Source organism: Cyprinus carpio, chromosome B3, assembly GCF_018340385.1.
Source record: "Cyprinus carpio isolate SPL01 chromosome B3, ASM1834038v1, whole genome shotgun sequence".
Taxonomy (NCBI): domain Eukaryota; kingdom Metazoa; phylum Chordata; class Actinopteri; order Cypriniformes; family Cyprinidae; genus Cyprinus; species Cyprinus carpio.
Genome location: NC_056599.1, coordinates 31,573,153 through 31,598,513, shown reverse-complemented (window position 1 = coordinate 31,598,513; position 25,361 = coordinate 31,573,153). Strand labels below are relative to the sequence as shown.

The 25,361-nt window shown below is 36.2% G+C and overlaps 2 protein-coding genes and 1 long non-coding RNA gene across 4 annotated transcripts in view; all 3 read right to left on the bottom strand.

The window, feature by feature from the left end:
* Positions 1-2,781: 2,781 nt before the first annotated feature.
* Positions 2,782-3,838, bottom strand: LOC109105488 (interferon alpha-7-like). The gene is made up of 5 exons (XM_019118787.2): positions 3,709-3,838; positions 3,525-3,611; positions 3,239-3,370; positions 3,020-3,121; positions 2,782-2,905 (listed from the first exon to the last, which is right to left on the bottom strand). Exons 1-5 carry the CDS (start codon positions 3,832-3,834, stop codon positions 2,819-2,821), a joined length of 534 nt encoding a protein of 177 aa, XP_018974332.1. The 5' UTR covers positions 3,835-3,838; the 3' UTR covers positions 2,782-2,818.
* Positions 3,839-7,902: 4,064 nt separating this feature from the next.
* Positions 7,903-10,220, bottom strand: LOC122136889. The gene is made up of 5 exons (XR_006154378.1): positions 10,093-10,220; positions 9,539-9,635; positions 9,317-9,445; positions 8,571-8,662; positions 7,903-8,456 (listed from the first exon to the last, which is right to left on the bottom strand). It is a non-coding gene; the product is annotated as an uncharacterized LOC122136889 (long non-coding RNA).
* A 453-nt stretch (positions 10,221-10,673) lies between these two features.
* The window catches only part of LOC109056156 (interferon a3), a 34,368-nt gene continuing 19,680 nt past the window's right edge, over positions 10,674-25,361 (bottom strand). The window contains exons 1-6 of one of the 2 annotated variants that reach the window (XM_042720778.1): positions 13,533-13,570; positions 12,953-13,030; positions 12,333-12,404; positions 11,996-12,151; positions 11,612-11,704; positions 10,674-11,398 (exon numbers count right to left, since the gene is read on the bottom strand). In XM_042720778.1, the coding sequence (XP_042576712.1) occupies positions 11,300-11,398; positions 11,612-11,704; positions 11,996-12,151; positions 12,333-12,404; positions 12,953-12,955 (423 nt within the window). In that variant the 5' untranslated portion in view covers positions 12,956-13,030; positions 13,533-13,570 and the 3' untranslated portion in view covers positions 10,674-11,299. Of the gene's footprint in view, positions 11,399-11,611; positions 11,705-11,995; positions 12,152-12,332; positions 12,405-12,952; positions 13,031-13,532; positions 13,571-25,361 lie in introns of those variants that run through there. The other variant, XM_042720777.1, reaches the window with a different exon arrangement.

The following is a 25,361-nucleotide window of genomic DNA, read 5'->3' as shown; positions in this document are numbered from 1 at the left end:
ATCAACACCTCCGTGCAGCTGTGCTTGTACAGTAAACTATTATCATGGGTCCTATTCAAACCGGACCGTTTCACTGAATCCAGCAGTGTGCGCCACAGTATCGAAGTAAGTGCGATCATTGTTCTCGCTAAAAATATTTTCTCATACATGAGATGTGCAGTTTACTTAAATGATAAATTATTGTGCACATATAGCTCTCCTCGCTGTTATTAAAACATAACATACCACAGGAAAAGTAATCAAGCGCATCCTCTACAAAAAGGCTATGTCTAAATTCATATAAGTTTAACTTCTTCGTAATGACTTTATGTAATTTCAGTGCTTATCTCTATTAACGAGAGTGGAATATTTAAGCTAAATGTATATGATGAAATGAAAACAGTTTAAAATCGTTGTTTACTTATTTTTCTCTCCAGGAAAAAAGTCCGTACGCATGGGTCAGAGTTTGGGTCCAGGAGCGCAAATTGTCCAGTCAAGTTTTTTTTTTTTTTTTTTTTTTTATAAATCCCACCTTTTGCGTAGGATGCGGTGTACGCCTCTTTCAGGGCAGGTTTTGTGCGTACGCAACGTTTATAAATGAGACCCCAGGACTGTAACTCCATCATCAGAGTCTGACAGCCCCTTCCTCTCCATTCAGAAATTAAAGCTTCCACAGCTGAGTGCATTAAGTAAGCTTAAGGATACCCTCCTCTTCTTTACTAAGTAAGTAACAAAGATACTGAATTTTTGTTCCATTTTGTTAGATATTTTCTATTACTAGGGTTTATGCATAAGCATACAGCTATCCCTTGACTTTATATTACTTTGTCTTTTTAACATTGTGAAGTGCCCACATTCTACTTTTGGCCTTCATAAACAATTGTTTTCACATAAACAAATATAAGGAGACACATTGTACAGTCGTGGCCAAAAGTTTTGAGAATTACATAAATATTAGTTTTCAAAAAGTTTGCTGCTAAACTGCGTTTAGATCTTTGTTTCAGTTGTTTCTGTGATGTACTGAAATATAATTGCAAGCACTTCATACGTTTTAAAGGCTTTTATCGACAATTACATGACATTTATGCAAAGAGTCAGTATTTGCAGTGTTGGCCCTTCTTTTTCAGGACCTCTGCAATTCGACTGGGCATGCTCTCAATCAACTTCTGGGCCAAATCCTGACTGATAGCAACCCAATTCTTTCATAATAACTTCTTGGAGTTTGTCAGAATTAGTGGGTTTTTGTTTGTCCACCCGCCTCTTGAGGATTGACCATAAGTTCTCAATGGGATTAAGATCTGGGGAGTTTCCAGGCCATGGACCCAAAATTTCAACATTCTGGTCCCCGAGCCACTTAGTTATCACCATCGTGCTGGAAAATGCATTGATCTTCACCAAACTGTTGTTGGATTGTTGGAAGAAGTTGCTGTTGGAGGGTGTTTTGGTACCATTCTTTATTCATGGCTGTGTTTTTGGGGCAGAATTGTGAGTGAGCCCACTCCCTTGGATGAGAAGCAACCCCACACATGAATGGTGTCAGGATGCTTTACTGTTGGCATGACACAGGACTGATGGTAGCGCTCACCTTTTCTTCTCCGGACAAGCATTTTTCCAGATGCCCCAAACAATCGGAAAGGGGCTTCATCGGAGAATATGACTTTGCCCCAGTCCTCAGCAGTCCATTCACTATACATTCTGCAGAAGATCAATCTGTCCCTGATGTTTTTTTTTGGAGAGAAGTGGCTTCTTTGCTGCCCTTCTTGACACCAGGCCATCTTCCAAAAGTCTTCGCCTCACTGTGCGTGCAGATGCGCTCACACCTGCCTGCTGCCATTCCTGAGCAAGCTCTGCACTGGTGGCACTCCGATCCCGCAGCTGAATCCTCTTTAGGAGACGATCCTGGCGCTTGCTGGACTTTCTTGGACGCCCTGAAGCCTTCTTTACAAGAATTGAACCTCTTTCCTTGAAGTTCTTGAGGAACCTATAAATTGTTGATTTAGGTGCAATCTTAGTAGCCACAATATCCTTGCCTGTGAAGCAATTTTTATGCAACGCAATGATGGCTGCACGCATTTCTTTGCAGGTCACCATGGTTAACAATGGAAGAACAATTTCAAGCATCACCCTCCTTTTAACATGTCAAGTGTGCCATTCTAACCCAATCAGCCTGACATAATGATCTCCGGCCTTGTGCTCGTCAACATTCTCACCTGAGTTAACAAGATGATTACTGAAATGATCTCAGCAGGTCCTTTAATGATTTTATGTAAAACCCTAAAAGACACTTCAAGATAATATAAGACCAGGAACATTGAAGGGTAAAAAACGATGTTATTAAATAATATAGGCTATACAAATAAAAATTATATTAACATACTAATATTAGTGAAAACTATCATTAAAAAGGTTATTTCTATTTAGCACTAAAAAGGGTTCTGCTGTTGTTACAAGCAGAAGAACCCTTTTCTGGTACTGTTTAGAACCATTTTTCTTAAGAGTGTAGTTGCTTAAGTCTATATTGAAACATGATATTTTTGGCCGTTTTTGTCCAAAAATATATTTTGCCACATGGGATAAAACTCGCTTGTAATTCGCTGCTTGTAAATTATACTCAGAGATATGTTTTTCAGTGTCTTCAGTTTTATTGAGTGTTCAGTATAATCATCTTACATTACCATAATAACACAAATTAATCAATCAGATAAATAAATAAATAAATAAATAATCAATCAATCAGATAAATAAATAAATAATCAATAAGTTAAATAAATTAATAAATAAATAATCAATAAGTTCTATAAATAAATAGCATCATTTACGAAAAACTACTCAGAATAAATTAACAGAATGATTTAAGTTCAAGCGTGAATTCAAGAACAAGCAGGAGCTCCTTTCGAACCACCTCCCACCCGCAGACACTGTAGTCCTGAAGGAGAAAAAAACACAATTATTTATAAGCTATGGGCTTGAATGACAATCTTTTGTTAGAGTGATTTATAAACCATTTTTTATGCATGCTGAACAATGAGGTCTGGCGTACCTTGTTTCTGAGGAGAGTGGCCAGTTTATCAAAATAGGTTTTCAGTGCATCTCCTCTTGTGGGAAAATCATCCACGGGTCGCTCCTGCTTTCTCTCCATTATCTACACGCGGATGAGAAATGTGACATTACAGGCATGTTCATATATTCATCTGTATATATATATTTATATATATATATATAATTTATATATATATATATATATTGATTATTCCCTTACAGATAAACGATAAATTATGTTTTGGAAATCCTCCACTTTCTTCTGGTTCCAGGATTCTGGATGACTATCGTTAGCAAACAGGTAGTCAATGTGCTCCATGATTTTATACACTGCCTCTGCTACACCAGAGTTCTGCAAAATAAACATATATCATATAATAATAGAAAACATTATGCCTGGTCTCCTTCATCATTTTGGGTTCTAGCAAGTAGCTTAGTATTCAACAGATACATTCAGATAATTTAATTTGCATGGAATGACTAGTCTTGATGTGTTGCCAGTTCACCTGATTGGAGTCATTTGATTGCAGTGCAGATTTCGGGAAGGTTATTTTAACGTTTTCTTTTAAGCATTCACGAGGAAAAAGCCCTCCCTATAAGAAAAGACACAACATAGGTTAAGATCTAGTTTAACGTGTATACAGGTAAAGGAATGAAAAAAAATAAAATAAAAAATAAAAAATAACTTACCATATTCTCAAGTAGACTGCGAGTTTCTTCCACGAGATCCCGCTGCATGCATTTTGTTGGCATTGAACAAATTTGGGCGAAAAAAAGAAATGGACACAGCAAAGCGATACATTTCCAAAGTGCCATTGTAGTTGTGTGAGACAAGAAAAGCAAAAAGATTTTGTTGAAAGTCAAAAATTAAAAGAGCTGTCAAATAGCACTCGGTAACAAAATCTCCTGATATTGATGAAGACATGGATGCCAATGGTCCGTTTTATACTAAATCTGAGTGATGAATGGAAAGAATTAAATAGTATCTGGATTTTTTGTAAACCGCACTCGCTGTTTCCCTCTGCGCCTCCTTCCTTTCCTTTGGTTAATGAGGATGTAGTATCTCTCGATCTATCTGTCTATCTATCTATCTATCTATCTATCTATCTATCTATCTATCTATCTATCTATCTATCTATCTATCTATCTCTGTCTATTTATCTATCTATCTCTCATTTTATCTATCTACTTTATCTATCTATCTATCTATCTCATTTCGCTGGTCACAAAATATAAAATATCAAACTAAATCTGCAAACAAGTGAAGCTCTCCTCAGAACTGAGAACAGCTGGTCAGTCTCAACAGAAGTTCATCATATTGTCTATGAACATGTTTAACAAGGTTTGACAGACAGAAAGTGTCCATGACGTTTCATTCTGAAGAATTATTCTGAACAATATATTGTTTCATATTCTGAAACCTGTCGAACTTCGTTTTGTGAAATGCTTTGAGGGAAAAGTGTGATTATGCTATATTTCTTGAAAATAAATGCCATGTTTCGATCGTTTGTTATTTTTTGTTATAGCTTATCATGCGTCTAACATTGTCTTTTATCAAGTATATACGACACTTCTGTTGTCCTGATATCTAAATAATCTTAAGAAGCTTATAAAAAACGATGACTGGTGTAGTCTATTTACAATGAATTCGTTTTTTTTTTTTTTGGATATAAATATGATTACTTTGGACATTTCTTATGAGTCAAACACACAAAAACCATATAGCTAATGGGAGAAAGTTCGCGAATATCACATTGAAGAAAAAAAAGGAAAAAAAGATAGCGTTCTTGCCTTGAATTTCTAAATTATGTAACTATAAATTACTATAATTGCGGTATTTTCATTACTTTGACTAAACGTTGGACAAGATCTGTCATCATTATCAGGAGACCGCAGATTATCGCTGAAACAGTGCTTTCACTTTTCAATTCGAAATAAGCTCCGGGCAAGTCCCAATTTTTTTTTATGAATGAACGGTTGGTTTTTTCTTTCTTTCATAAAACGGATAAGAGAAAATCATTTTCTCAGACAGCTGGAAAGCGAAGCTCCCATTCGAAGTGTTGCGCCAACATCACAAGCGAATCTTTATACCAGCGCCTCACCGCACGCAGTTAACTTTCCCCACACAAACCACACGAGCACATAGACTCACACCCAGGACCTCGCGCTCTATGAATTCAGGTCTGTAGACTCTGAGCGTGTGGCAGGTTGTGTTCCACTCCACTAATAATGAGTGTGTGCAATAATAATAATACCCACACCGTCATCATTAATAACGGAATGTTCCGTCTTCACCATTGTTCACGTAAGCGCAATTACCTGAAATCAGTTGGCCTATTATATTCATTTTAGCCTCTGCTGTCGAGTAGCCTATCTGGAAAAAATAAACAAAGGGAAGAGACCTATAATTATATGCATCATTATGGAACTGAGACTGAGACAAAAAAAATCCTTTAAATGCATCATCATCATCGTCACGGAATTGCATAACCTAGGGCAGTTACAATAGTTGCGCCTATTGTATGAGTCAAACAGAAAAATGAAAGAAATAAAGATTGCGTTGCTGAAATGCATTTTCACTGAAATCTTCAGAATCAGGTGGTTGGCATACAGTAAAGAGAAGAATGGTAGTGAGGCCTAATGTGACTATTGAACTACAAAAGTCTATGATTTCACAAAAGTTTCAAAGTCAAAAGGCAGCGCGAGTGTTTTGAATGTTGGCGTATCTCTAGGAAATGTTTGTCTTCAGATTATATTTTGATGGCAAATTTACGTTTTTAATAAGTGTCTGCTGTTTTTGTTCAGGCCAATGCAAAAATCTACCCATATTTTAACTCTGCAAACACAGTTGTAAATGTGAACCAGTGGATAGCTAATATGCCCTAATATGCATTCTAAAATGCTAAACAATTAAGACAGGATATATTTATCGATGTATGTGTGTAAAATTAATATAATTAAGCCTAATATAGGTTTTTTTTTTGTTGTTGGACTTGTGTAGGCCCAAGGTGTTATCTCTCTCTCCCTCTCCCTCTCCCTCTCCCTCTCTCTTTCTCTCTGTCTCTCTTTTGTTAAAAGCTGTTAAATTATTAAGCAGTGTCCAGTGTAGCACCCCCCCCCATGTCTTTGTTTCAAGTCAACACTTACTTTATAAAGAACACGTCAGTGAATCAGCCCGTGCACAGAATGAATAATCGATTCTCGAGCCATCGATATCAACCAATTCAGCCCCACCGCCATGGACAGCACCTGGTAACGTAGCACGTAAGAAGGTATATTTTAAGCAGCCTCCTGAGGTATAGATCGGGGAACACGCCTAGTAATGGTACACCTTTAGTTTAGGTATTAGAGTCTTCGTAGCGCGCTAAGAGACAGCATAGGCTAATCGAGAAACGCAGCCCATGTTATTTTAAGGTAGTCTATAATAAAGTTAACATGTTACCATAGACCTGCCCTCTCAGTCAGTCAGAAGTCAGGTTGAAATGGCTGGTATGTGTGGAATGTAGCGTGAAAGACATTTAATTTGTTCTTTCAGATATTTTCTTTCACTCTTTATCTTTTCAATTAATCTTACACACTCCTGCATCACATTTATAAATAGGCAGCTATTTTTCTTTCTTTCTTTCTTTTTTGTCTTAATAGACGACATGTTTTCATTAAACAACAGCTTTACACACATCTTTATCAGAGCCAGGCTAAATGTTTGATAATGACCTAGTGTTTAGTAACCACTATTTCGTGTTGTCTTGATTTGAGTACAGTGTACAGTGGTTAAATCTATAGCTCAAGTCAATTTTAGTCAATTCAAGTCCAATTTAATCATATAAAATGTAATTTCCCAACAAAAAAATATACATACACGAGGGCAGTCCTCAAAGTATGAAAAATAGTGATGTAATAAGAGTGAAATAGCCGCAGCTGCGGGCAACTGGTGATTGGCAGCTTCATCACGACAGTGCGCCCGACATCGCGAATGATGCAGAGTTTTTTTTTTTTTTTTTTTTTGGCAAAACATCAAATCACCCAGGTGACTTAACCCCCCTACAGCCCAGATTTGGCGCCCTGGGACTTCTGACTTTCCCCAAAACTAAAATTACCTTTGAATGAAACTTCGTCAAAAGGCGTCATGGTCATGATGTTTCTTGTATCTTGTATTCTTCGATAGTGTCTCTTTTGTGTGTGTGTAAGCCTACCTTACTTATCAAATCAAATATGATAAGTAAGGTAGGCTATAATTTACATCTAGCCCCTAAATAGGATTATTGTTCCATAAATAATTAGACAATGATTACAATTTGAGTTAAGGTATTTAATTAGCTCTTTAAAGAGCGGTTGTCAGGAGCTGTTCCTTTTGAGCCCAGAAGACAAGACGGACATTTACGGCACAGTCTGAATGAGGACACATTCGAGAAGAAAGGTTTTGAAATCTTACCTGTTTATGGTCTTAAATTTACACTTAAACTTAAATTCATTACAGTGTAAAAACAACACTCGTTGTAAACGATTAAGTTCATTTACCGCAGTGATATTAAACTGAAGTCCTCTGGTTTCATCGGATAACTGTAGCAAAAATCGATTTTGAATGAAAACTAACTACAGACAGACACTTCAATAAATTATGCTCACAAAAAAACCCCTAATATAACTGTCAAAAAAATTATATGTTGGAATTACTTAACTTTTTTATGTCAACAGGTTCCACGTAACTGAGTTAGGTTGCATTTAAGTAACAATATTTATTTCAGTAAACTTAAGTTAATTACATAACGTTAATGCAATGTTGTTTAGTTGAATGAACTTAACATTCTTTATTTTATTTTAATCTGTAAAGTTAATTAAGTTCAATTATTCTAAAATTAATATAGTCACCTTCAATAAAAACAATCAAGTTTCATTGAGTTTATTCAATGTCCATTCAAAACATTACAAATTTTACAAATTTCTCCAACAAGAATTTGTACAAATGCTTCTTTTTTAAAATCAAAGTTCTTCACTTAATACAAGAAAAGAAGTAAAAATAAAAAGTATGCTGCCTTCAAAAGGATTTACAAAATACTAACATGCAAGTATTACACTTATGGAAAAAAATGTCAGTCTTCATTTGTAATATGTGCCTCCTTGAAACTGAAAAAAATGCATCTGTTATTCAAAGCAAGACCAATTTAAAAGGAATATGACATGGGCAATAATGAAACAAATGTACTGCAGTAGCCAACAGTGCAACACTATGGAGAAAACAAGTTCAATGCGTAAATTACACCAAGCAGCACAGAGCACGCATTTGGCACATTATTTAGATTTTGAAGTATACGGATGCCTTCAGTAATGATCCCAATGTCTTCATAAGGGTCTGTAGCATCTGCCCCTTTATGTACAATTACATGGATTCCAAGGGTGGTGTTGCACATTTAGGTTAGGGCATCTTCATGTTCAACATCCTAAAAATGTCAAGTATAAAAAGAAACAATTACTAACAGATCAAGAGTGAAAGAAGGAGCTGGTTTTACAGAAACATACAATGGATTTAAAACAAAAAAAAGTATGTAACTTACCATATACTCCTTCACGAGGTTTGAGGGCTCTTCATTAAGAAGATCTGCCAGGGATTTCAGGATGCATTCCCTTTTTTCCCAATAGTGGCATGCTGAATGTGAAATGAGCATTAGTTAGCACTTTTTAGACTTGTACATCTAACATTTTCAGTAGCATTATACCAATTATCTCACTGTGTTGTTTCAACAAAAGTTAAGTTTGTTAGTCCTATCAATCGATATAAAACAGTCTACGTGACATTAGTGGTTCAACCATAATTTTACGAAGCTACGAAAATATATTTGTGTGCAAAAATATTGACTTTATTCAACATCACCGTCCTCCTCCATTCATGAGAGTACCACGACACATTTGTGCATTGTTGCTGATGTTGAACATGCATGCGTCGTGTTATTCTCTATAATGGAGGCAGAGGGTGACTCGGGGGAGAAGATCTGTTAAATAATTGTTTTCTTTGCACAAAAAATTATGTCACAGGGACTATTTTATTGCTATCCTTACTACCTTTTTTGGTCTTTAATGTGTAAGTTGCATTACTGTTTAGAAATCTCTCGGAATTAATAAAAAGTAACTTCATTTGTGTTCTGACAAGTTTTACAGGTTTAGAACAACTCACCCTGAGTAATTAATGACAGAATTTTCATTTTTGGGTGAACTATCCCTTTAAGCTTTGGGTGAAAGCCTATTTTTAATCTATTACGAATTACTGTCAGATTTCAAATGATGATGAATTTAGAGAACTTACCTGATCCATAACTGACAGGATGTTTGTGATCTTCTGTGACGCTGCTCCTCCTTTTTTTGACAATTTTGAGGAGCTGGGTTGAGAAATTATCAAGCTGGCCCATTGGACACCAAAGGGATTGTTGTAATTCTGCAGATACAAAATAAAATATTAAAAGTATAAATCAGGTTGGCTGCTGAAAATGGATATGCGTGTCTGTGGCCATAGTGTCCATGTACCAACCTGAAGTGTTTTAAAAGCTTTGATATGGATGTGTGAGAAGATCCACACAGTCTCTGCACAGCCACATATGGGACTCTAAAGGCAGAACTCCAAAACTCTGAGGGGAAAAAAAGGATGTGAGTCACCAATAAATAAAAATAATAATCATAAAAATACAATATATATATATATATATATATATATATATATATATATATATATATATATATATATATATATATATATATATAAACACACACACACACATATATAACACTGAAAAACTAGTAAAAATGTGTTGGATAACCTAACAAACAAGATTACACTCTTCCTAACCAGCAATTTAAGTCATTTTCATATTTTGTGTTAGGGAATTTAAATATTATCAAAGTTCAACAAGTATAAAACAATGCATAAGAGCGAAAACAAAGAATGTAACTAAAATGCATGTGAAAACCACATGAGGAATACGTCACCTTCATTAAAAAAAACATACAAAACATAAGATCATATGCGATTAACCGTTGTAAACTAATGACAGCCTCAACATATACATAAAAACGAAAATATCTCACCTGTGTGTCCACATGAAGAAAAGCTTATCTTGCTTTCATCGCACCTTGAAATTATTCTGTTTTGCTTCTAAAAATGGCGCTGATCTAAAAGAGAGCTGAAGCGTGATTTTTGAATGTGCTTCCCATCTGCGCATGTGCAGATATTACTCCACCTGGTGACCAAAGCGCGGGTACTGCAGAAGTAACACTCGGTTTCATTCATTTCACCTAAGTAAACTTTAAAAATTACAAATACTAATATTTCCAACACAACTTTTTTTACAACTTTTTTAATTTCAACACGCAAACTTAACTGTATTATTTATTTTATACATAGTTATATTCTTTGGACCAACACCAGCTACATTTCATTTTTTTGAGTGTATATACAGTAGTAAGTACATGTAGTTGATTAATATTACTTGAATCGGTAAATGTATAATTACATTGTAACAAAGACACCTTAAAATAAATCTTTGTTCAGTGTTCAATCTCTGAAAAACCATAGACGAAGTAAGACAAGTACAAGGAACTGTAAACTGTATTGGTGTGTGGAAGGTGTGTCGATGTATTTAGTAAACAATGGTAAACATCTCAAGCAGTTTCAATAAATAATTTTTATTTGAAAGTACAAAACATTTTATGACAGTTACAGCAAATAAATAACTATAAATAATATTAAATATGAAAACAATAAATATACTGGGATATAAAATTGTGCACAAAGATATATTAATCGATTTCAATATACTTTAAACAATTATGAAACATACCCAACATGCATGTGCATCACATGGCTGACTGACAGTTAATACATATGATCTGAAATGCATAGCACTTTTTTCATTTAGTTAGCAAAATATCTGAGTACAGTTTAGGCAAAGAGGCTTCTTCTCATCTAAACCAAATAGAAAAGTTTTCACAGGTTTTTGTAAGAAACATAATTACCTTGTTTGATCTAATAACTTCAAGTTTTCATAGGAAACACATAAGGTAAACTCTGTATTAAAGCACTACCCATTGGTCAACATAAGTGACTCTAGGTTACACTCTAGGCTTCATTCATTGCAATTACATACAAACATTCGAATACACAAATACATTTTTAACATTCTTCTTTTTCCAGTTTTTGTTTGTAAGGCAGTTTTTGTAACTTTTTTTTCTCTATGGAATGCTACAAGTCAGAATTTTTTTTTTCTGTCATTAGGACTTTTTCTGACATTGTCTCTTAAACTCTTTTTTTAGCATTGTTTGCGATGATGTCCATCCTCTGAAGGTGGCTTCTCACAGCTCTCCGGATCTGTTCCCATGCTTGAGCACTATATTTTTAAAACACAAAAGGAACATCTGTAGCTGTACCACTGACTTTGGATTTAAATGCAAGAAATTCCTTTTACTCTTTACAAAGTAACATTAACACCGCAGAAGTGCAAATACAATATGCCTCTTAAGGCACTAAGAAAAATAACATATTTATAAAAACACAAACAATACAAACAATGTAACAAGCTGTGATATCATATTATGCAATCAAACTTACTTCTTTCTTTAAAATCTTCTTTAAAGTCCTGAAGTGTCTTTTTATCCTGATCTCGTAAGACTCCTTTTGCAATGGCTTTTGGTATTGGGCCACCTGATAAAATGCAAAAAAAATATATAAACAATCAGAAAAAAATAACATGAATGACAAAATAACAAAACATAATTTTTACATTTCATATCACATTTATTTAATTGCTCTTATTAAGTTAATGATTAATAATGATTAATTTCATAACAGTTTTGAGGTTAAACGATTGAGTGGAACCATTCAATCTAAATTCATGGACTAATTTTGATGATAATATAGGATTATATGTAAATCATAGAATGGAATTCTAATATCAGTTTTTCCTAAGCACATATACTTTCAGCCAAGACTTACGCATTCTTTAAGCTCAGATGACTGCCGTTGCAGGTCTTCTAGGAAATATTCCACTTTCTTTAGGTTCCATTTAGCTGAATTCATGTGCTCTGAGGCATCCATGAGATTGATGATATGATCCAAGGTCAAGACAAGAAACCTCACCTGGTCCTCCACCTGTTCGGATACATAATGCTATGTTTAGGTAACTGGTCCCACACAAAGACTGTTGTGATGTTTACAAGTTTTATAAAATTTTAACATAATGAAATTCTGATCTCATTTTCCCTATTTATTTTGCTAGCATATGTTTTATTTAAGGAATGAAATGTTTGATCACAGAGAAAAGTTTACAAACCTCAGCTTTGTCTATCAAGTTGTACAGGGTCCCCGGAAAATGCATCTTGACATTCTCAGGATATTGTCCACTCTATAAAAAAAGAGTAATTTCTAATATGTTGCTTATGCTGCATATTTAGCTGATCATTCATCTGCACAAAAACTTAATAAATACCATTAAAAAAAATTAAAAAAATCAGTGAACAAAAAAAAAAAAAAAAAACATAAATAAAATAAATAAAATTGTTTGATAACATTGATTAGTTCACTGCACTTTGTCAATCAACTCTGACAATAAATGTGGAAAAAAGGGATAGAAGCAAAGATGCTGTAACCTAATGATGGACACTTTTAATTTTTTTTTTTTAACGCTGAAAGAATCAGACTAAGAGTGACAACCTCCCTCAATAAGTAAAACAAGTTTATTGCTGTATTCCAAATAGTTGTGAATTATTCTGTAAGGTTGAATTAACAACTAGACATTACAAAATAAATAATAAATCTGTTGCATAGCCTATCTACTCGAGTGTCTTAAGGACCTTGCAGAAAATGCCTGTGGTTGTATTGCGCAGCAGTCTAATGTCTTCTGATGAACATTTACAAACAAATCATGAGGCTTTAAAAGTCTAGGCTACTTACCATTTCCCGAAGCAGATTCAGAGAATCGGCGCTCACCGTCCCATATCTGCCGAGCCATCTGCAAGCGGAGCATTGACTCTGCAGAGTTAAAAATATCACAAAAATACATGTCCACATTTGAGTTTGGTTCATCTTTGTATACGTGCAGTAATTTTCTACTGTGTCGCTCGAGAGAATGTTGTAGGGACATGGTGAAGTGTGCTGGATTTTATTCGGGAGTTTGGAAAGGGAAAACGCAGTATGCAGTTCTGTACTATCCGAATTACTTTCACTTTCTAGTTGTAGTGAATGCCCATAGACTACTAAACTAAATATCTCATCTAGTCTGCTATTAATAATAAAAAAATACTTTCAAAAGCAGTATATTTTGTACTTAGAAAAGAAGTGAAAAGAATATATAGGTTAGTTATAGTTAATCGTCTTTAATTGGGCCTAGGTTACTATAGACACCAGCGCAAAACGCACACAAAATTACGTGTAATACACAAATTAATGTTACAAGCAACTTATACTTGTAACATTAATTACATTAACATTAACTTATATAAGTTAAAGCAATCCCACGGCTCAAAATAATTACCAGATTCCAACGTGTTTCAAGGTCGCTGGCGTTTCCAAACGAGACATTCGGGTTGCGTACAGAAGATCACTTTCCGTTTGAGCTGTAATGCCTTTACGCTTTGTTTACGCAACGTGCTGACGCAACCTCGTACAATCGCTCTCACTAGATTTCATTACAAATTAATCCAGGTTATGCTATTTATACCTACAGGTGCTGGTCATATAATTAAGAATATAATCAAAAAAGTTGATTTATTTCACTAATTCCATTCAAAGGTGAAACTTGTATATTATATTCATTCATTACACACACAGACCTGATATATTTCAAATGTTTATTTCTTTTAATTTTGATGAATGATTATAACTGAAGGCAACTAAGGGAAAATCCCAAATTCAGTATCTCAGAAAATTAGAATATTACTTGAGACCAATACAAAGAAAGGATTTTTTTAGAAATCTTGGCCAACTGAAAAGTATGAACATGAAAAGTATGAGCATGTACAGCACTCAATACTTAGTTGGGGCTCCTTTTGCCTGAATTACTGCAGCAATGTGGCGTGGCATGAAGTCGATCAGTCTGTGGCACTGCTCAGGTGGTGTTATGAGAGCCCAGGTTGCTCTGATAGTGGCCTTTAGCTCTTCTGCATTCTTGAGTCTGGCATATCGCATCTTCACCTCTTCACAATACCCCATAGATTTTCTATGGGGTTAAGATCAGGCTAGTTTGATGGCCAATTAAGAACAGGGATACCATGGTCCCCTAAAACCAGGTACTGGTAGCTTTGGCACTGTGTGCAGGTGCCAAGTCCTGTTGGAAAATGAAACCTGCATCTCCATAAAGTTGGTCAGCAGCAGGAAGCATGAAGTGCATTAAAACTTCTTGGTATACGGCTGTGTTGACCTTGGACCTCAGAAAACACAGTAGACCAACACCAGCAGATGACATGGCACCCCAAACCATCATCGACTGTGGAAACTTTACACTGGACCTCAAAAGCAACGTGGATTGTGTGCCTCTCCTCTCTTCCTCCAGACTCTGGGACGCTGATATCCAAAGGAAATGAAAATCTACTTTCATCAGAGAACATAACTTTGGACTACTCAGCAGCAGTCCAGTCCTTTTTGAAGCGAGACGATTCTGACGCTGTCTGTTGTTCAAGAGTGCTTGACACAGGAATGCAACAGCTGACACCCATGTTTGAATTACGTCTGTTCGTAGTGGTTCTGGAACACTGACTCCCGTGCAGTCCACTCCCCTTTGTGACTCTCCCCCACCTTTTGATGGGGTTTGTTTCACAATCATCTCCAGGTTGCGGTTATCCCTATTGCTTGTTAACTTTTTTCACCCCCTCTTTCCTTCGCCTTCGCCTCTTATTATGTGACTTGGCCACCAGAGCTCTTGCCAACCGCCAGCCTCTTTTGCAAGCCCTTTTGTGTCTTGCCCTCCTTGTGCCAGGTGTCATTTAAGTTGTCATATATAATCATCAAAATTAAAAGAACTAAACATTTGAAATAGATCAGTCCTGTGTGTAATGACGTGCCTAGAGTTATACAAGTATTCTACTTTTTGAATAGGAATTACTGTAAGAGAAATCAACTTGTGAGCTATATTCTAATTATATTGACCGAGCCACTAGTATATCAGGGGTTTGGAACGGGGTCTACGCTCAATTTCTACTGAATAGATAGGACCGGACAGACAGGCGACAGACCGACAGACGATAGCGAGACAGATAGATAGAAATGATAGATACATAGAGAGAGTAGATCAGATCGATTAGATAGCTAGATTCGATCGATAGATAGACAGTGACAATAGACGAATATATAGATGATCTATAATATAGAGATTAGAACTCCCTGGTGTGAAAAAAAAAGATGGTCAACCATCAATGTGACCATCTGGCCTCTATTAATGTTCAGTGACGAAAGGGCTAAGGGACAACTTACAAGAAAAATTAGAAAATAGAATAAATCACAATGATAAACAAGCAGCTGTGTAGAAGTGGTGCAATTTAATCAAAGAATAAAGTTAAAAAAAGTGTCTTATACTTTAACAAACAATAATTCTTGCATAACATAGAATAATTATAAACCTAACTTGGAATCTTCGGTTTACAGTGTATGCGATGCGGTAGTTTTATGTTATTTTTATAATTTTTTGTTCAATACATACTTCGCGCCACTGTGGGTTTATCTGGTTCCGTGATTCACTTAATGATACCATTAAAGGCACGTTGTTAAGTTTTGCTGCCTCGATTTGCCTGTAGATGGTTGATGGCAAGATTAATGCCACCGCTGCATTGTATCTGCAGGCGACTTTTCCCTTTTTATTTTTTTTAGGTATGCCGCCTCAAGTGGTTCGCACTGTTATATTGTTGTGCAGCCAACACATTTCTCATATAGATGTGTTAAAATAAACTTTTTTATAGTATTAAATATTAACATATAGTCGGCACAAACTTAATATATACAAACCCACCCTGAAAATTAGTTAATTTATTGTGAAATTAATGCTAGTTTTTGTGTCAACATTGGTAAAAGACGTGACAAACACAAACGTAGTCTACCCATTTGTGTTTTTGTAGAAAGACATTGATACAGGTCATAGCAGATCAGTCATGTCAAACGACAACACTGGCATATATATGGCCCATTCCCGATTTAGTGTAACAGTGATTTGTCGAAATAAGGAACAAACAATTTCGCATATATGTAAACATTTTAGTGTACGTAAATGCGGTTCTTCTCTGATAATGTGTTTATATAATATAGCATAAGCCAACGAAACCGGTAAAGAAGCGGCATCATAAGCTATTCATCCATTTGAACAAGTCATTGACCGTTGAGTCCCGGTAAAATGATATCCATGCAAAATGAAAATTGCACAATACTATAATAGTTGAGACAGTGCTCCCTAATAAGTATTGGTAATGGACAGATTACTCAATTAAACAGTATGCATGATTTAGAACAGGTGAGTCTTCTAGTGATCATTTCGAACAATAGTGTTGAGATAAACGAGTGAGTATTTGACAGCGCACGAATAGTCCTGGCGCCAAATTTTCCCACGCGCAGCAGAGCGTAAAATTCTCTGAATAGAAAGCAAAACAAGCCACACAGTTAATCATAGATAGATTGAAGAGGAGAGGTATTAACTGCTAAAATGAACAACATTCGATACCTTATCCTGTAATCGCTCTGGGTGCACTGATCGTTCGACTGAGTTTCTCACCTGCTTGTGTGAGACACACGTCGAGCTCCCTTGAAAGTGCTCCACCAGATACCTCTCAAGTGTCAGACCGTCAGATCACCGGGACCCCTAGATCATGTTTTAATACTGATTTAACGTCCAAAATTGTAAATAATGAAAGTGAATGTTGACTCAAGCCACTACTACCGACTTACGAAATGTGATTTGGGCATGTCCTGGTTGAGGTGTTCTATTAGATCTTGGTAATGCATTGTTTTGTCCAATGGCAGTGGGTTCTGTAATTCTTGAAGAGCTCAAATGTAGAGTTATATATGCTATCTTCAGTGCCCTGAGATAATTCTTTGTTTCTGTCCACGTGAGAAAAAAAAAAGAAAAGAAATGAATCAAACACCTTATTTGTCAAAAAACTGTGTACCACTAACAGTGGCTAAAATATTTCCGCAGATCAACTTCACTGCAGAGTGACAGATTGACACACGCCTGAACTAGCAAATCAAGTATATTTGTAACCACTAGAACAGCAAGTTATATTTGCGTGAGGCTGCAACTAAAACTCCGCAGGAGAGGACAGATCTGCAGGATGGAACATTTCTGTGTCCCTGTATTTTTTTTTTTTTTTATATGGTTTTGCCTACCTTTATGGGAGAGACCTCGTGAACCGATCAGGACATCGCTTTTTGGCTACAGAATCATCTGGAACATACTTTATGGCCCTTGATTTTATAGAGAGAGAGAGAGAGAGAGAGAGAGAGAGATTTTTTTTTTTTTTGACGTTTTTATCCATTAAATAGGCTACACAGAGGCTATTACATATTACCGCTGTGGTCAATATTAAACCATTAAGGTTTAATGAATCAATATCATAAGGTAACACTTAAGAGATTCGACCACTACTACAATATATTACTCCTAAGAGGCCTATTTGTACTAATACATTGTTACCCATTTTTTAACATTCAAGTTGTTTATGTATGAATGTAACATTAACAAAATGAATGAACAACAGTATGTTTCTAATTTAAAATTATAATTATTCATGTAAAAATGTTTGCCAGTTCGTGATAGGCTAACCTTATTTTATATTGTTATATGCCCAGCAAAGTTCCTCTAATAATCTATATTATTAATAGATTAATGTTCCATATAGCACACTGTTGTAGAGTGCCTTACACATTTTTCAAATAAACAGACAGACAGACACACATATAATAAGATAGTAGGTCTCACCCAGTTCACGTCAGAAGATGAATTGTTTGATTAAACTTCTTTGCTCGCCTCCTGAGTAGAGGATTCTGCAAATATATGGACGGAGACATGACACGTATCCACAAAAAATACAAAAAGTTCTCATCGTGGTTTGTAGTGGCAGCATCTGTTTATATAGCCAAGTGTTCTCCAAAGAAAAAAAAGAGAGAGAAAGAAAGCTTTCTCAAAACAAAAAAAATAGATATAAAGAATAATGTAAAAAAAAAAAAAAGAAAAAAGAAACGAGTAAAAAGAAGAAAGAAATCACCTACTAGAAATTTTGCCTTCCCTCATAGCGCAGGTGACAGCGCGGGAAGCCCGCAGTATTACAATTGGAAGTAGAAAATGAAATGATGCACGTGCTACCGTTTGTCTATTGGGCTTTCTTTTCTCACCTGAGGAACGCAAAGAGATGGATAGATGGCGCTAGCGCAGTTTTACTCATCTTGAGACACACGTGAGAGAAAAGTCAAGCCGGACTTTCATCCCACTAGCTACCCCACACATGTAGACTCCAATGACATCAGAAGAATCTGATGTCAATAATAGACAAATTAATATAAGTATCTAATTTTTATAGCCTGTTTACGTTATCAAGACGTTATCTGTAGCCTATCTTTTGTTTCTGTCTTTCTGTTTGCGTTAGATCTCCAGCCTATAACGCAAAAATGGGTTTTTAAAACACGTTTTAAAAACAGCTGTGTGTGTTCTTGTTTAGGTGACATCTCATCAAGCCAAAACCGTTTTGGGAAAAGGTGATGACACCACTGGAGCGGGCGTTACTTCCCCCGTTGTTACAGGGCACTGTTTTCGCAAACTAGAGCGTTTTCACCGTTCAGATTTCCACAATCACCCAGTTTTTGCTCTCCGCATGAATTCCGTTAGCATTTCCCCACATGTGACCGCGTATGACGCCATTGATTAAAAATAATAATACATAAAAAAATCTCTTAAAGGACAAAAAATTCAACATCATGTTGTAACCAAAACCAGAAAATTTCGGCTTTGTGCAAATCACGTTGTGCCTTATGGACGACTAGCCTACATACATTCATAAATAAATGAATGAATTATAAATAAATAAATAAAGCTACACTTAGCTCAAATCAAGAAGAATAGTCTACATTAAAATAATAAATAAATGCCAGTGAAAAAGGAAAAAGTAAACTGTTTTTCAGGTTCAAATAAATTAGTAAATTACCTGTATCTTTCGTTGTCCTGTCTCGAAATTCATTCCGAAAATCCCAATAAAAAAAAAAAAAAAAGCCTATACCATTTTCTCTTGAAGGGCTAAAACATTGTTTCTCTTTCCAGTCATATTCAGAATACATAATATAAATAATTTACTCGAACATGTTGTCCTTCATATGATAAGCTATTAAATGGTGTTAAAATATGGCAAAATTTCTAATATTTAATGTAACGTCCGAGAATCTTTACAAAAGCGTAAAAGACGATAATTAATTTTATGATACTTAAAAATACCAATACTGTGATAAAACCAAAGGTAATCCGTGTAAGTCCTACTATTTTTATTTAACACAGACCTAGATACGACAACCAATAACAATCACAATACACTCTTCAAACCAGAAAACATATACAGCTTGTTTTAATTACGTCCTGATTCTGAGTAGAACTCCGACAGAACTACTTCAGCAATTATGTGTCATATCTAAAATCATTACCTTTTATTACCCCCGCGTTATTTCGCAAAGCTCATCGGGTAGGGCAGCGTTAAGGATCGCTGTCTTGACGATTAAACAATACCGTTGAAAGCCTTCTGTAACCCTTCTTCTGACTGAAGGCAGATTCATGGCTTTTACATTTATATTTACATGGTTTATGCTCACCGTGTTTTATTTTAGGGTAGTTACATAACACCTATCTACACCTAGGCTATTTATATTTTGTATTGTTAACGTTCCTGTAACTCTGTATAACTTGATATAAAATTGACAAATAAGAAACGATTATAGCATACAGAGTTTATCTCGTGCACCGTTTGATTTGGTCTAGTTTGTGCAATAGACTGATGGGGGTCAAAAGATAGCCTACTTCAGCTGAAAAATGTTGTTTTGCTAGATACAAAACCAGTCTTCATTCAATCTGCCATTCTACTACCTCAAGTGAAACAAAAAATTGTATTCACAGATACAATTACTTAGACAGGTTCATACTTGTTCAAGAGTTTCAAGCAGAGTTGCACACCACCTACAGTACCTTTGTGATGTGCCTGTATGTCTCCTGTCATAACATATGCATAGTCCAAAACTCATACTTTTACATTGACATACTCGCAACCACACTACCTGTTCCTCTACTCCACATGTTTTTGGGGCAAGGCCCTGCGAATCCGTCCCCATGAAATGAGATAGTTTGAGAAGAGGAAACTTTCATTTGGCTGGCTTACTGACCAGGAAAGTGGGGGTTTTCTCCAGAGGATGAGGAAGAGGGAGGTGACTGCGGGGAGAAAGAAAGACAGACATGTGAATGTTTGTAGGCCTTAACACGTACGAGTGTCAAATATATCACTGAGCACTTTCCAATAAAACTAAGGTTTCTAACTGTTTATAAATGGTTTTTTTTAGAAATATGGGTTTATATGTTACGAATCAAACCTGTCTTAGCGACAATGTGACAGCCTTAAGTAAAAAAAATCTTTCAGAAGAGACCCCCAGTCGGAACGCTCTCCTTGTCTGCAAATCATTGCTCATTTAGGTTAGAAAATTTAGAAATGTTGGGCAAACAGCACCTTAAGTATTTACGTAGCTAATCAGAGGAAAACGATAGCAAGCATAGCCATTGACGTCAGCATTCAACACACTCCATGTTTGACAACCTAAATGCCAATGTGACATTAAACTGTCCGTTATGTGGCTCACTAAACAATAACAAGTAACTAGAACATTATTTTATGACCTAACTGCAGCTGATTCATCTCTTTATCCTATAAAAAAAAAAAAAAAATTATATTAACCTTTTATTCCAGGACAGCATTCCAATCAAAACATGCCCAATGGCAACTATCACTGAAAGTAACAGAGTCCAAGGCATTAGTAAATCTTTTCTTGCCCCACCCAGAAAACACATGCTTGCTTTTTTTCTGAGTGGGGCATGTTGTCACAAATCTGAGGGTGATTACTAACCTCTTTGGTTCCTGTTAACCCTCAGTGCTCAGTACGGAGATTCTTAGTGGTAGTTTTAGGTTTTGTGCAGCCTAAAAGTGATCAGAGGTTGTGCAAACTGGAAGGGAAGGGAAGAAGCCCACCAGAGCCCAAATGAGGCGTGAATCAACCACGGGTGTTATTCATAGAAACTGCATGGAGAGCTCTTGCAGACAGCTTGATGTTTTTCATTCAGTGGCGCATGAGATTAAAGGTAATCTCTCACTAGGACCAGAAAGATGTCAAGAAAAGTGTACTCCACGTGAGTGAACAGGGATGAAAGCAGAACTTTCTTTTGGCAGTGTTGAGAAAATAATTTGTAAGTTCCCTGTCAGTTGTAGTCTCAGTCATGTGGTTCCTGTCCTGCTGGTTTTGTTACTGATTTACCCACCAACTTTTCTGTGTGGTGACCTGATTTGTGAGACAGAGTGCACCTATTTGATAACGAACATCATTATGTCAGAGTTAACAGAGTAATGCTTTATTGCTTTTGTGGGGATAGCAATTGGTTAAAAGAAGTTTTTGTTCCTAAATGATTTCAGTTTGAACCATACCCTCATCTCTCGTTCTCTCTCTCCTTCCTGTTGCCAAATCTCTCACCCTTAAGAAGCTGTGATCGTGTGTGCTGGAACAGGAAATGACATGCAGACAGAGGAGGCAGGCAAGCTGAAACTGGCACAAAGCTTTAGCGTGTACACACTCCCGCCCACATACACACACTAGCCCTGAGAACAACTGTCAGAGCTGAGCTGGAACTTTGAGCTGTAGGTGGAATGACAGAGCGGTGGGGGCAACAAGGCTGAAGCCTGTCTAAGACATTAGGGCGGACTGAGGACGGAAAAGAGATTTAAAGAAAAAACGAAGAAACAACAGGAAGACGGATCTTACAAATGTAACTTAAAAAGAAGGCAAGAAGAAAAAGAGAGAAAAAAGGTGTGGCTAGAAGATGGTGCGCCCGATCCTGCCTCAGCAGGTAAACTTCTTACTTTCTGGCACCAAAATTTGGGTTACTTGTTGTACATAATATTCATTCTGTCTTGAGGTGCTTTTGAATTTTATTTTTTTAGCCTTAATGACTTTTCCTTAAAGTTTGAGATACCTCTAAACAGCTGCCTTCCTTTTTCCTGGGCGTGTTTTGGCATGACAAAAATGGCTCCTGTGCACATAAATAGCAGCTTGTTTTGTCAGTTTACAAAAAAAAGCAATTGAGCCATCTTACACTGTGATGGTGAGACCAGTGCATGTAAGCAGCACTTGATTTTGTTTGTCGCGTTATGTTACTGAAATCCTGTCATAAGGATAGGAGTTTTTTGTTATGCGCCGATATCATTAATTGATCACCACAAAGAAGATTCAAGATATGTGATGCCAGTTATGCAGCTTCATGTGCTCAGTGGAACACATTTTGTATGCATGCTTAATATATTCAAAGTGTGTGTTAACAAGGTCTTCCCTTTGAGAGGATATGTTTTAGACATTTTTTTCGTTGTTTGTGTAAAACTGCACAGTGAGGTAATGAATGCGTCTTTCTGCATTCCTGAAGGTTGACTGGGCTGGTGGGTGTGGAAGAAAACTGGAACACCGCAGATATGGTACAGCTTCCGACACTTGCACATTCAGAAGGGAATCTCATTTCTCCATCAGGTCTTAGCTGTGCGCACATCTTAGAATTAACTGTTTCTGACCTTTCTGAGGCCATTGCTTTCGTCGGGGGTTAAAATCTGAAAGCACACACAGGTTTTGTTAACTTAAACTATTGCGCCAAATGGTTAACTTTAGGAAAATTCGTCTTCCTTCATGGGAACAAAAGCGTTTGCTGTGAGGCAGGAAGTCAGGCTTTTCTTCCTTACAACAAAAGCAGAAGTTAGTGGCCCAAAATAGATTGAAAAAGCAATTGTAAAATAGCCATTGAATAATTCACTACATTCCAAATCTTCTGGAATTTTATAGCTATACATGACATCGACCAAGATAATAAAAGTTCCTTATTGGCATCAATAGTTCCATGAAGAACTTTAAACACCATGGAACCATTTCAGGTTACCTCCGCTGTATCTGGTTGATTTCCTATTTTATGCAGCACAATGGATGAAGTTGTGGAAATCACTGACATCAAATGGTAATTAGATTCGATCATTTCAACAAAAAACAAGTTAAGGGCCCTGGGGAATACACTAACACCACTTTAGGCGTTAAACGTTAGGCATCGCCGACTTTTGTAAATAGTCAGAGAGGAAAACTGGCCATCATACATTAAATGGCTGAGAATCATTCACTACCTGCCAGACTTTAAAAGTCCTTCCGATCACAACAAACTCACACAGAAATGTATTGCGCTGTTGCTAGGAGACACGTGACTAATAAAACAACATGTACTGAAAGGCATATGAAAATATCAAACAATGACTGGATGGCAATAACATTTTGGACGTTAAAAAAAACTATGTGACTATCATATGACGACATGACCTTCTATGTCAATCCTGTCAACTTAAAATCTACGGGACTGAAACAGATTTTTCTGCAAATAGTGTCAGCTTTATCCAAACGGTAAATCAGGTGAAACTGGGCAAAAAGGTGCGCTTGCAACAATATACCACAAACTCACTAGTTAAAACTTAAGTGCCCTCAAGAAGCGGGGCCCTTGTGGTGCCTTGCCCATGCAAAGAGGCACAAAAAACGGACCTTTTCCTGGACTTTTCCCAGCTGCCCTTAAAAATAACGGTGCCTAATGGGTGCGCGAAGAACAACTGTGTCTAGAAGTGTTCCACGTGGGAACCTTTAACATCTGAAGAGAACCTGTTTGTGTCACAACAGGTTTTTTTTGTGGCGAAAGAAAAGTTCTTCAGTTCATAAAAAGGTTTAAGGAAAGAGATAGTTACTTTTAAAGAACCTTTGACTTTGAATAGTTCTTTGTGGAACCAAGAGTGGTTCTTCTATGTCATCGCTGTGAAGAACCTTTTAAGCACTTAGTTTTAAGATGTGGTGGAATGACCCCTGCCTATCTCAATCAAAACAGCTGAGTCTTAGCCATATATACTACTAATATATAATATAGGATATAATAATATCTTAATACATATATCTATAAATTAAATTTAAGTTATGCATTTAGCAGACGCTTTATCCAAAGCGACTTTACAGTGCATCAGGCTATCAATTTTACTATCATTGTGTTCCGGGGAATCAAACCCCCAAGCTGCGCTTGGTAAAACTAATGCTATGACCCTTTTGCTACAGGAGCAATGTTTATATATATATATATATATCTATATTTAATATATATATATCTATAATATTCTATCTTTATATATATTATGATATATATATATATGATATATATATATATATATATATTATCTATATTATATATATATAATATAATATTATTATCTATATATTCATATATATATATCTTTTCCTCCCACTTGGACCAATTCATACTAGCCTTTATCTATTTTATTCGATTCTATATATTCTATTCTATTCTTTGCTATACTGTGCTATTCTATTCTATTCTTATACTGTGATATGTATAGTACTGTGCTGAGTAACTGAGGCTGTCAAAGCACTTCTCCTGTTGCTCTCTCGTTGGGTCTGATTGATTCTAGTGCTCTCCTCATTTGCTAAGCCGCTTTGGATAAAAGCATCTGCTAAATGATAAAACATGTAAATGTAGTGTCTCTTCCAGCTCTGCTACATCACACAAATTCGTTAACCTATATGGTGGAAAACTATTTTAACATTGATATACAGTGTCTGGTTCAAAAAAAAAAAAAAAAAAAAAACGTAAAAGGGAAAAGGAGGGCAAAACAGCTTTTAAACATTAGAATTTCGTGTCCTTGTTATTTCTTTGCTTCTGTATACCTGACAGGCTATGGAAAAGAATTAAAGACTATTCAAAACATAATAGGGATGCGAAGCTTGGGCTGACTATATGTGCACGAGAAAATAAGAAGTGTTAGGACAGCCCTACATCTAATTCTAAAAAATGAACCGGGTGCTGCGAGTGGGGAAACACACTCACATAAAGACCCATTTCCCCCGCCGTGCACATCCTGTAAGAGAACAGACAGCACAGCAAGGTCAAAGCAAAGCCAGGCTAGAGAAAAACAAGGAAGTTTCCGTGTTTAAACAGTGTCTAAATGGGAACGGCCTCCTCAATTGTTCTACCGCTAACAGCCATTTTCAACTGGAAGGACACCCCCTCCCCCACGAA